The 12,884-nt window shown below is 50.1% G+C and overlaps 1 protein-coding gene and 1 long non-coding RNA gene across 5 annotated transcripts in view; both read left to right on the top strand.

Moving 5' to 3' along the window:
* The first annotated feature begins 2,578 nt into the window (after window positions 1-2,578).
* LOC123727155 (uncharacterized) lies at window positions 2,579-3,795 on the top strand. Of its 4 annotated transcripts, none has more exons than XR_006759093.1 (3): window positions 2,579-2,863; window positions 3,362-3,474; window positions 3,665-3,794. It is a non-coding gene; the product is annotated as an uncharacterized lncRNA (long non-coding RNA). The 4 variants fall into 4 exon arrangements; XR_006759092.1 differs by having other exon boundaries at window positions 2,658-2,863; window positions 3,304-3,474; window positions 3,665-3,795; XR_006759095.1 differs by having other exon boundaries at window positions 2,660-2,863; window positions 3,330-3,474; window positions 3,665-3,795.
* An 83-nt stretch (window positions 3,796-3,878) lies between these two features.
* Window positions 3,879-12,884, top strand: part of LOC123727320 (leucine-rich repeat-containing protein 23) — a 9,696-nt gene continuing 690 nt past the window's right edge. Inside the window, exons 1-6 of the mRNA XM_045696115.1 lie at window positions 3,879-3,931; window positions 4,302-4,422; window positions 4,599-4,740; window positions 6,600-6,730; window positions 8,169-8,305; window positions 12,510-12,714. Coding sequence (XP_045552071.1) covers window positions 3,879-3,931; window positions 4,302-4,422; window positions 4,599-4,740; window positions 6,600-6,730; window positions 8,169-8,305; window positions 12,510-12,714 — 789 coding nt within the window. The remainder of the gene's footprint in view (window positions 3,932-4,301; window positions 4,423-4,598; window positions 4,741-6,599; window positions 6,731-8,168; window positions 8,306-12,509; window positions 12,715-12,884) is intronic.

Here is a 12,884-nt window from a genome sequence, read left to right as displayed (position 1 = left end):
TAGCAGAGTTGTCAGAGAGTTTCTGTAAGTGGTTCAGTTTATGGGCAACGATGATCCAGCTAGTTAACATTAGCCTTCTACATCTACCTACATATTGAACTTCCTTCCTCTCAGGCCAGGGACACAACAATGTCAGAATGAATAGTTGGATCAGAATCGCCTTCATAATAATTGGCCAGTATGGAGAATTAATTCAAACCAGTCCAAATCCCTATCTCTATCCTTGGCTAATTTAGAAAAGGACCCATTTTTTTGGCTGGCTTACCACCGGATCACAACGACACAACGACATTCTAGTTTTTTTTTCTGTCAATGACGTTTGGCTTTTGCTGTCAAATCCAAGATGGCTTCCCTTGGCACTCTTTACTTTGGTGTGAAGTCAAATCCAAGATGGCTTCCCTTGACACTCTTTCTTTTGGTGTGAAGTCAAATCCAAGATGGCTTCCCTTGACACTTTTTTTGGTGCGCCAGAACCATTCACTGTTGAGCTCACTCAGTTTAGCTCAACACTGATTGGCTATTATTTAATACTTTTTTTTTTTTATCAAGGGGAGGCCAAATGCTCGCTGGCTTCCCTCTGCATTCAATGCTACTGGTGGCAACAATGTCATACTCTTTATGACCAGACAGCATCAGATAGATGGCCTACACATACAGAGACAGAGGGGCGCTGTTTCCCTCGCTCGGATGCTTTCTCCAGTGAGATACATTCAGCCTCTTGTGAATTGAAGGAAAATTATGAAACACAGAGAGACAAAATATACATAAAAATTTTTTATTTTTTTATTTTTTTATTGTTTTGGAGAAGCCTGGCTTCCCTTGGTATCCATGACTACATGCCACTGGCAGGTGCTTGTTGTGATCTCACCCTCGTGTTGCTAGGCAATGGCTGTCCTCCCATCTTGTTGGTCAGCAGGCAGAGGGGGTGGGGTGGGGGGGGGTAGAAGGCTCCTCAACCTCGGTGGTCGGGCTAGCAGGCTGCTCGGTGAGCTCTCCATCAGTCTCAACATGGTGGTACACTGCTCTTGTCAGTGCCCAGACATTTTGAAATATCCACGCTGATCAAAGCATAGCCAACTAGATATAATTATTCAGTGAGACACTACCTAAACTTAACGAAGCTAGCTGTAGCTGTCTGCAAGGTGAACAATCTTTTCTCTTTCTGTGAAAGAAAAAAACTGTCAATTTGACCCCGCTCTGGGATCCAATGAGCTGCCTAAACAAGGGATTGAAGGCCGTATCATTATGACATTGGATGGCTAGGTCCCCAATCAGAATGTATTTTTTGTGATTTTTAACTACAAAATATTACATTATTACTTACGCCCTCCTACCCCCCTCAGATTATGAGCGTACACTGGCATATAGCCTTTGTTCCGGTCTGTGCTACTGGCAGGCTACACCGGCATATAGCCTCTGGCCTGGTCTGTGCTACTGGCAGGTTACACTGGCATATAGCCTCTGTTCCGGTCTGTGCTACTGGCAGGCTACACCGGCATATAGCCTCTGGCCTGGTCTGTGCTACTGGCAGGTTACACTGGCATATAGCCTCTGTTCTGGTCTGTGCTACTGGCAGGTTACACTGGCATATAGCCTCTGTTCCGGTCTGTGCTACTGGCAGGCTACACTGGCATATAGCCTCTGTTCTGGTCTGTGCTACTGGCAGGTTACACTGGCATATAGCCTCTGTTCCCCGGTCTGTGCTACTGGCAGGTTACACTGGCATATAGCCTCTGTTCTGGTCTGTGCTACTGGCAGGTTACACTGGCATATAGCCTCTGTTCCCGGTCTGTGCTACTGGCAGGTTACACTGGCATATAGCCTCTGTTCTGGTCTGTGCTACTGGCAGGTTACACTGGCATATAGCCTCTGTTCCCCGGTCTGTCCTACTGGCAGGCTACACTGGCATATAGCCTCTGTTCTGGTCTGTGCTACTGGCAGGTTACACCGGCATATAGCCTCTGGCCTGGTCTGTGCTACTGGCAGGTTACACCGGCATATAGCCTCTGTTCTGGTCTGTGCTACTGGCAGGCTACACTGGCATATAGCCTCTGTTCCCGGTCTGTGCTACTGGCAGGCTACACTGGCAAAACTGAGCATGGTAATTAATATGCCATTTGTTATGTTTATGGTGAAACAAATTCTATCTGGGGGGGTCCATGACCGGTTTTTGCCATCCCATAGTGCACCCTGGCTAGGAGTGTCCACGTAGCCTCTTCCTGATTGAACGCCACACAATTTCCAAGAAGGAGACAAGTTTCAATCACTGGTATACTGTTAGGAAGGCATTCATTAAGAGGGAATCACACATGGTAAAACATAAAAGTACTGTTGGTGTATTCTCACTTAGTGTGGTAAGTTTGACTGTGCATCGGAACAGAAGTGCTGTGCATGTATTTCTACATTACTGGTTGTTGTCTCAACATTGTGTTTCCCAAACATGGTTTTGCAAACAAGGTGTGGTTTAGAAAAGAGGAATTACATTGTGACAACCACAAAAAATTATTGGCAATCTTTACCTACACTGAGCAAAACACACTATTTGACTATTGCTGAATTGGTTCATACAAAAATAACTAAATTACATTCTGTGGGTGAAAAACATGACATGACACTTGGTTTGGAAAGACTTGTCCCACATTATATACCCCCTTTCAGTTGATGTTGATGTTATTACACAAACGCAATACATTTTATATAAACGTTTTTCCCCCGTGTATATTTATAATCCATAATCGTGGTTATATACAGGAAGATTTGACTTTGTTTACTAAATATTTTTCACTGAAAAAGAAAGATCCCATCTGACAGCTGATGTTGTTTCCATGGAAACGACGACACAAGCCGTGGCTAACCCACTGAGGTAAATTACTTCTTTACAAAATATTGTCAACACTAACGTTAAAAAGTTGGATTAAACAACTAGTTAGCTAATTATATAGCTAATAAAAGTCTAACATTTTGGGGGGGGGGGTAATCATGACCTGTACTATTTTTGGGGGATTGTGTTTCTTTGAGACCGTAGCTCGACAGGCTAGCTACTGTAACGTTACAGCGTTAGCTGCACTGGCTAACCCCTATATAACGTCCTGCTAAATCAACAACACAAGTTTAATAAAACTAGCTGTAAAAAAATGTAAAGCACTTCTTCAATTAAAAAATAACAACAAAAAATACCTCAATTGAAATCGATTAACTTAAGCTAGCGAATTCAAATGAGACATTTTTTTTTATTTATTTTAATTGAAGAAGTGCTTTACATTTTTTACAGCTAGTTTGATTAAACTTGTCGTGTTGATTTAGCAGGACGTTTATTTGGGGGGGTTTAGCCAGTGCAGCTGACGCTGTAACGTTACCGTAGATTAAACGGAGAGCAGGATGTCGGAGGGAGAGGACCATGCGGGGCTGTCCGAGGGAGAGGAGGCTGCGAATGAGGAAGGACAGGAGGAAAATATGTCCGAGAAAGAGGAGCAGGTGTATATTGACATTGTTTCGTTTTTTTTTTTTTTTTTGATTATCGATCACATGGGTAACCTAATCCTACAATACATGTCAAATTGTAAACTGATAAGTCATCAATAAAATTTGATTTATTCTGATTCATTGATTCATGAATTCATTATTTCTGCTTAGCTGAGTTTTGTGTTGATGTGTCCGTCTCCAGATTGAGCCGTGTCCTCTCACCAAGGAAATTCTGATCCCAGGTCTGTCTCTTTTGTGTCGCACCGGGAACGGCCTGGCACACGCCTTCGTAAAGCTCGAACTGAAAGACAGGTGACATGAACACCACAGGACACAAAACACCTGGGGTGCATCTCAGATGGCACCCTATTCCATTTATAGTGCACTTGCCCTACTTTTGAACAGGGCCTATAGGGATGCTATTTGAGATGCAACCGGGTCCAGTCCCAAATCAACTGCTAGCCCTTAGGTTGGCCCCTAGCCTCTCATCCCTAGCCCCTAACCCAAGACAATTATTACATCTAAAATAATTGGATGGGTATATGCAGCAATGCAACTTACCCCGTCTCTCTCCCTCTGCCTCCCTACTCCCTCTCTCTCCCTGTTCCTTCCTACCCCCTCTATCCCCCGTCTCTCTCCCTGTGCCGCCCCACCCCTCTCTGTCGCTGTGCCTCCCTACCCCGTCTCTCTCCCCCCTCTCTCTCCGCCTTCCTTCTCCCTCCCCTCTCTCCCCTTCCTTCTCTCTCTCTCCCCCCTCTCTCCTTCCCTCCCTCTTCCTCTCTCTCCCCTCCCTCTCTCTCCCCCTCCCTCTCCTCTCCCCCTTCTCCCTCTCTCCCCAGGCGTCCGACGGACATAGCCCTGGTCAGCTCGTTTGTCCACCTGCGTTTCCTGGACGTGTCATCCAACCACCTCTCTGACCTTTCACCCCTGGTCGCCCTCACACAGCTGCTGTGGCTGAAGGCAAGGACCCAAATTGCACCATATTCCTCATATAGTGCAACATTTTGACCAGCGTCTTGGGATATAGGATTGTCTCCGTCCCAAATTAGTCCCAAATAAGGATACTTCCTCCTGTGTAAGACGGTGTAGCATTTTTCAATAAGAGAAAATATAAAAATTATCCTCCCCCCCCCCAGGGCGATGGTAACATGGTGGCGGGGTTCAGAGGTCAGCCCCTGGGTCAGCTGATCTACCTACAGTGGCTGAGTCTGGCCCTGAACCGCCTCAGAGACCTGGAGGGCCTAGAAGGCTTCGCCCTGGAGAGCCTCAACCTCATTGGTCAGTCTGGGAGGGGGGTGTGGGAGAGCCGTAACCTCATTGGTCAGTCTGGGAGGGGGGTGTGGGAGAGCCGTAACCTCATTGGTCAGTCTGGGAGGGGGTGTGGAGAGCTTCCGTAACCTCATTGGTCAGTCTGGGAGGGGGTGTGGGAGAGCCGTAACCTCATTGGTCAGTCTGGGAGGGGGGTGTGGGAGAGCCTCAACCTCATTGGTCAGTCTGGGAGGGGGGTGTGGGAGAGCCGTAACCTCATTGGTCAGTCTGGGAGGGGGGTGTGGGAGAGCCGTAACCTCATTTGTCAGTCTGGGAGGGGGGTGTGGGAGAGCCGTAACCTCATTGGTCAGTCTGGGAGGGGGGTGTGGGAGAGCCGTAACCTCATTGGTCAGTCTGGGAGGGGGGTGTGGGAGAGCCGTAACCTCATTTGTCAGTCTGGGAGGGGGGTGTGGGAGAGCCGTAACCTCATTGGTCAGTCTGGGAGGGGGTGTGGGAGAGCCGTAACCTCATTGGTCAGTCTGGGAGGGGGTGTGGGAGAGACTCAATATCATTGGTCAGTCTGGGGAGAGGGTGTAGGAGAACCGTAACCTCATTGGTCAGTCTGGGGAGAGGGTGTAGGAGAGACTCAATATCATTGGTCAGTCTGGGGAGAGGGTGTAGGAGAACCTCATTTGCCAGGATTGATCTATTGACATAGATTTAAGGTCTGAATGTGGCTGAGATAAAGTAACAGATCTTACAATCAGTGTACTGAGGTGACCGAATGCAGACGGACCGACCATTACCTAGCATAGACCCATAAAGAATGATAGAGGACTCTTCTTTGTATCTGTCCCATTCTGGCGTATGTTAGCACATGGGCAGCGCCATTGAGGCCATCTCAATTTTGAAGTAGTACATTTTCTTCTAATCTAATATCTGCCATTTAGCAGACACTTTTATCCAAAGCGACTTACAGTCACGTATGGGTGGTCCTGGGAATCGAACCCCCACTACCCTGGTATTACAAGCACCATGCTCTACCAACTGAGCAGGTTGGTAAACATACTGCCACCTGTAGGATGGTATAAAGCTACGGTGGGCGATTTACTGTCACCTACAGTTATAGAATGTTTGCTCATAAACATAATTCATTGGCTGATTCCTCCTGATAACCTGGATGGAATTATGTAACCTTTCCTTAACCCATAGGAAGTCCCACCCAGTTGACTACTTTAAAATGGTGGAAGCGCTGCCCATGCTAAAGCTGGCTTTTGAGCTCTAGAGTCCTCTATCTCTATGGCATAGACAGACAGACAGACAGACATGTCTTATGTGTGTAAATAATATGATATCTGAGTGACTCAACAAAATCAACGGGGGTCCCCTGAGTGTCGAGGCCTGGGTCCGTAGGTTGAGTATGGCCGCTCTAAGTAACGGTATCCAGAGGGTGTCTGTGTTTCGTTACTAGGTAACGGTATCCAGAGGGTGTCTGTTTGTCGTTGCTAGGTAACGGTATCCAGAGGGTGTCTGTGTTTCGTTACTAGGTAACGGTATCCAGAGGGTGTCTGTTTGTCGTTACTAGATAACGGTATCCAGAGGGTGTCTGTGTGTCGTTGCTAGGTAACGGTATCCAGAGGGTGTCTGTGTGTCGTTGCTAGGTAACGGTATCCAGAGGGTGTCTGTGTGTCGTTGCTAGGTAACGGTATCCAGAGGGTGTCTGTGTGTCGTTGCTAGGTAACGGTATCAAGAGGGTGTCTGTGTGTCGTTGCTAGGTAACGGTATCCAGAGGGTGTCTGTGTGTCGTTGCTAGGTAACGGTATCCAGAAGGTGTCTGTGTGTCGTTGCTAGGTAACGGTATCCAGAGGGTGTCTGTGTGTCGTTGCTAGGTAACGGTATCCAGAGGGTGTCGGGGCTACTGTACCATCACCTGACCAACCTGGTGACTCTGGAACTGAGAGGAAACAAACTGGAGACTACCGACGGAATCTACCTGCCCAACCTCCGACGCCTCTACCTGGTAACCTTTAACCCCTAACCATAACCTCTACCTGGTAACCTTTAACCCCTAACCATAACCTCTACCTGGTAACCTTTAACCCCTAACCATAACCTCTACCTGGTAACCCCTAACCTCTCACCCCTAACCATAACCTCTACCTGGTAACCCTTAACCCCTAACCATAACCTCTACCTGGTAACCCTTAACCCCTAACCATAACCTCTACCTGGTAACTTTTAACCTCTAACCCCTAACCATAACCTCTACCTGGTAACCTTTAACCCCTAACCATAACCTCTACCTGGTAACCCTTAACCCCTAACCATAACCTCTACCTGGTAACCCTTAACCCCTAACCTCTACCTGGTAACCTTTAACCCTTAACCCCTAACCCCTAACCTCTACCTGGTAACCCTTAACCACTAACCTCTCACCATAACCTTTACCTGGTAACCCTTAACCCCTAACCTCTCACCATAACCTCTACCTGGTAACCTTTAACCCCTAACCTCTCACCATAACCTCTACCTGACCTTTCAACCCTAACTCTAACCTACACAGCCTCTACCTGACCTTTCAACCCTAACTCTAACCTACACAGCCTCTACCTGACCTTTCAACCCTAACTCTAACCTACACAGCCTCTACCTGACCTTTCAACCCTAACTCTAACCTACACAGCCTCTACCTGACCTTTCAACCCTAACTCTAACCTACACAGCCTCTACCTGACCTTTCAACCCTAACTCTAACCTACACAGCCTCTACCTGACCTTTCAACCCTAACTCTAACCTACACAGCCTCTACCTGACCTTTCAACCCTAACTCCCTAACCTACACAGCCTCTACCTGACCTTTCAACCCTAACTCTAACCTACACAGCCTCTACCTGACCTTTCAACCCTAACTCTAACCTACACAGCCTCTACCTGACCTTTCAACCCTAACTCTAACCTACACAGCCTCTACCTGACCTTTCAACCCTAACTCTAACCTACACAGCCTCTACCTGACCTTTCAACCCTAACTCTAACCTACACAGCCTCTACCTGACCTTTCAACCCTAACTCTAACCTACACAGCCTCTACCTGACCTTTCAACCCTAACTCTAACCTACACAGCCTCTACCTGACCTTTCAACCCTAACTCTAACCTACACAGCCTCTACCTGACCTTTCAACCCTAACTCTAACCTACACAGCCTCTACCTGACCTTTCAACCCTAACTCTAACCTACACAGCCTCTACCTGACCTTTCAACCCTAACTCTAACCTACACAGCCTCTACCTGACCTTTCAACCCTAACTCTAACCTACACAGCCTTTACCTGGTAACTTTCATCCTCTCACCCAAAACCCCAACTGATTCCTGGTTCAAACCTTTCACCTGTCACTTACCTCAGTTTAATTCTTACCTTTAACCCCGTGACCTATAACCTCTGACCCCTGTGCAGGCCCAGAATACTATCAAGCGCCTGGAGGGTCTGGGTAAGCTGGAGCGTCTGACCACCCTGCACCTCCGAGACAACCAACTGGAGACTCTAGACGGAATCAGTCCCAACATGAAGTCCCTGCAGTACCTCAACATCAGGTAGACATCAGGCCCTGCAGTACCTCAACATCAGGTAGACATCAGGCCCTGCAGTACCTCAACATCAGGTAGACATCAGGCCCTGCAGTACCTCAACATCAGGTAGACATCAGGCCCTGCAGTACCTCAACATCAGGTAGACATCAGTCCCTGCAGTACCTCAACATCAGGTAGACATCAGTCCCTGCAGTACCTCAACATCAGGTAGACATCAGTCCCAACATGAAGTCCCTGCAGTACCTCAACATCAGGTAGACATCAGGCCCTGCAGTACCTCAACATCAGGTAGACATCAGTCCCTGCAGTACCTCAACATAAGGTAGACATCAGGCCCTGCAGTACCTCAACATCAGGTAGGCATCAGTCCCTGCAGTACCTCAACATCAGGTAGACATCAGGCCCTGCAGTACCTCAACATCAGGTAGACATCAGTCCCTGCAGTACCTCAACATCAGGTAGGCATCAGTCCCTGCAGTACCTCAACATCAGGTAGACATCAGGCCCTGCAGTACCTCAACATCAGGTAGACATCAGTCCCTGCAGTACCTCAACATCAGGTAGACATCAGTCCCTGCAGTACCTCAACATCAGGTAGACATCAGTCCCAACATGAAGTCCCTGCAGTACCTCAACATCAGGTAGACATCAGTCCCTGCAGTACCTCAACATCAGGTAGACATCAGTCCCTGCAGTACCTCAACATAAGGTAGACATCAGGCCCTGCAGTACCTCAACATCAGGTAGACATCAGGCCCTGCAGTACCTCAACATCAGGTAGACATCAGGCCCTGCAGTACCTCAACATCAGGTAGACATCAGGCCCTGCAGTACCTCAACATCAGGTAGACATCAGGCCCTGCAGTACCTCAACATCAGGTAGACATCAGTCCCTGCAGTACCTCAACATCAGGTAGACATCAGTCCCTGCAGTACCTCAACATCAGGTAGACATCAGGCCCTGCAGTACCTCAACATCAGGTAGACATCAGTCCCTGCAGTACCTCAACATCAGGTAGGCATCAGGCCCTGCAGTACCTCAACATCAGGTAGACATCAGTCCCTGCAGTACCTCAACATCAGGTAGACAACAGGCCCTGCAGTACCTCAACATCAGGTAGACATCAGTCCCTGCAGTACCTCAACATCAGGTAGACATCAGTCCCTGCAGTACCTCAACATCAGGTAGACATCAGTCCCTGCAGTACCTCAACATCAGGTAGACATCAGGCCCTGCAGTACCTCAACATCAGGTAGACATCAGTCCCTGCAGTACCTCAACATCAGGTAGACATCAGTCCCTGCAGTACCTCAACATCAGGTAGACATCAGGCCCTGCAGTACCTCAACATCAGGTAGGCATCAGTCCCTGCAGTACCTCAACATCAGGTAGACATCAGTCCCTGCAGTACCTCAACATCAGGTAGACATCAGTCCCTGCAGTACCTCAACATCAGGTAGACATCAGGCCCTGCAGTACCTCAACATCAGGTAGACATCAGTCCCAACATGAAGTCCCTGCAGTACCTCAACATCAGGTAGACATCAGGCCCTGCAGTACCTCAACATCAGGTAGGCATCAGTCCCTGCAGTACCTCAACATCAGGTAGAATTCAGTCCCTGCAGTACCTCAACATCAGGTAGACATCAGTCCCAACATGAAGTCCCTGCAGTACCTCAACATCAGGTAGACATCAGTCCCTGCAGTACCTCAACATCAGGTAGACATCAGTCCCTGCAGTACCTCAACATCAGGTAGACATCAGTCCCTGCAGTACCTCAACATCAGGTAGAATTCAGTCCCTGCAGTACCTCAACATCAGGTAGACATCAGTCCCTGCAGTACCTCAACATCAAGTAGGCATCAGGCCCTGCAGTACCTCAACATCAGGTAGACATCAGGCCCTGCAGTACCTCAACATCAGGTAGACATCAGTCCCTGCAGTACCTCAACATCAGGTAGACATCAGTCCCTGCAGTACCTCAACATCAGGTAGACATCAGGCCCTGCAGTACCTCAACATCAGGTAGACATCAGTCCCTGCAGTACCTCAACATCAGGTAGACATCAGTCCCTGCAGTACCTCAACATCAGGTAGGCATCAGTCCCAACATGAAGTCCCTGCAGTACCTCAACACCGTCAACTGCAACTCCATCTCCCCTCCATCTCCCCTCCATCTCTACTCCATCTCCCCTCCATCTCCACTCCATCTCCCCTCCATCTCCCCTTCCATCTCCCCTCCATCTCCCCTCCATCTCCCCTCCATCTCACCTCCATCTCCCCTCCATCTCACCTCCATCTCCCCTCCATCTCTCCTCCATCTCCCCTCCATCTCCCCTTCATCTCCCCTCCATCTCCCCCTCCATCTCCCCTCCATCTCTCCTCCCCTCCATCTCCCCTCCATCTCCCCTCCATCTCCCCTTCATCTCCCCTTCCATCTCCCCTTCATCTCCCCTCCATCTCCCCTTCCATCTCCCCTCCATCTCCCTCCTCCCTCCATCACCCCCTCCATCTCCCCTCCATCTCCCCTTCATCTCCCCTCCATCACCCCCTCCATCTCCCCTCCATCTCCACTTCATCTCCCCTCCTTCTCCCCTCCATCTCCCCTCCATCTCCCCTCCCTCCTTCTCCCCTCCACTCCCCCTCCATCTCCCCTCCATCTCCCCTCCATCTCCCCTCCATCTCCCCTCCTTCTCCCCTCAATCCCCCCCTTCCATCTCCCCTTCCATCTCCCCTCCATCTCCCCTTCCATCTCCCCTTCATCTCCCTTCCATCTCCCCTCCCATCTCCCCTCCATCTCCCCTCCTTCTCTCCTCCTTCTCCCCTCCATCTCCCCTTCATCTCCACTCCATCTCCCCTCCTTCTCCCCTCCACTCCCCCTCCATCTCCCCTTCATGTCCCTTCCATCTCCCCTCCCCTCCATCTCCCCTTCATCTCCCCTCCATCTCCCCTTCATCTCCCCTCCGTCTCCCCTCCGTCTCCCCCTCCGTCTCCCCTTCGTCTCCCCTCCATCTCCCTCCATCTCCCTCCATCTCCCCTCCTTCTCCCCTCCATCTCCCCTTCATCTCCCCTCCATCTCCCCTCCATCTCCCCTCCATCTCCCCTTCTTCTCCCTCCTTCTCCCTTCCATCTCCCCTCCATCTCCCCTCCATCTCACCTTCATCTCCCCTCCATCTCACCTTCTTCTCCCCTTCTTCTCCCCTCCATCTCCCCTTCATCTCCCCTCCATCTCCCCTCCATCTCCCCTTCTTCTCCCCTCCATCTCCCCTCCTTCTCCCCTCCATCTCCCCTCCATCTCCCCTTCATCCCCCCTCCATCTCCCCTCCATCTCCCCTCCTTCTCCCCTCCATCTCCCCTCCTTCTCCCCTCCATCTCCCCTTCATCTCCCCTCCATCTCCCCTCCATCTCCCCTCCATCTCCCCTTCTTCTCCCCTTCTTCTCCCCTTCCATCTCCCCTCCATCTCCCTCCATCTCACCTTCATCTCCCCTCCATCTCACTTTCTTCTCCCTTCTTCTCCCCTCCATCTCCCCTCCATCTCCCCTCCATCTCCCCTCCATCTCCCCTTCTTCTCCCCTCCATCTCCCCTCCTTCTCCCCTCCATCTCCCTCCATCTCCCCTCCATCTCCCCTTCTTCTCCCCTCCTTCTCCCCTTCCATCTCCCCTCCATCTCCCCTCCATCTCACCTTCATCTCCCCTCCATCTCCCCTTCTTCTCCCCTCCATCTCCCCTCCATCTCCCCTTCATCTCCCCTCCATCTCCCCTCCATCTCCCCTCCATCTCCCCTCAATCCCCCTTCCATCTCCCCTCCATCTCCTTCCTTCTCCCCTTCATCTCCCTTCCATCTCCCCTCCCATCTCCCCTCCTTCTCTCCTCCTTCTCCCCTCCCCTTCATCTCCACTCCATCTCCCCTCCTTCTCCCCTCCACTTCCCCTCCATCTCCCCTCCTTCTCCCCTTCATGTCCCTTCCATCTCCCCTCCATCTCCCCTCCATCTCCCCTCCATCTCGTGTGGTCCCGTGTGGCTCAGTTGGTAGAGCATGGTGTTTGCAACGCCAGGGTTGTGGGTTCGATTCCCACGGGGGACCAGTACGGGGAAAAAAAGATTGTATGAAATGTATGCATTCACTACTGTAAGTCACTCTGGATAAGAGCGTCTGCTAAATGACTAAAATGTAATGTTCCTCTCCCCTCCATCTCCCCTCCAGGGGTAACCTGGTTTCTTCCCAGCGTGCTTTGCGTAGTCTGGTGGGCGTATCCAGGACACTGCGAGCGCTGGTCCTGGCTGAAAACCCTCTCGTGGAGACGGAGGACTATCGTCTGTGTGTCCTGAGCCGCCTGCCGCTGCTGGAGCGTCTCGATAAGGAACCCATCTCCCCCGAGGAGAAGTCTGAGGCACAGGAAAAACTCAGGGTATAAAACACACGCACGTACAGGAGAAACTCAGGGTATAAAACACACGCACGTACAGGAAAAACTCAGGGTATAAAACACACGCACGTACAGGAAAAACTCAGGGTATAAAACACACGCACGTACAGGAGAAACTGTTTCTCTCTCTGTAGTATAATGATGCTGTTTCC

Source organism: Salmo salar, chromosome ssa15 (genome assembly GCF_905237065.1).
Source record: "Salmo salar chromosome ssa15, Ssal_v3.1, whole genome shotgun sequence".
Classification (NCBI taxonomy): Eukaryota; Metazoa; Chordata; class Actinopteri; order Salmoniformes; family Salmonidae; genus Salmo; species Salmo salar.
The sequence above is the reverse complement of the archived record's forward strand: the minus strand, read 5'-3'. Positions and strand labels throughout refer to the sequence as shown.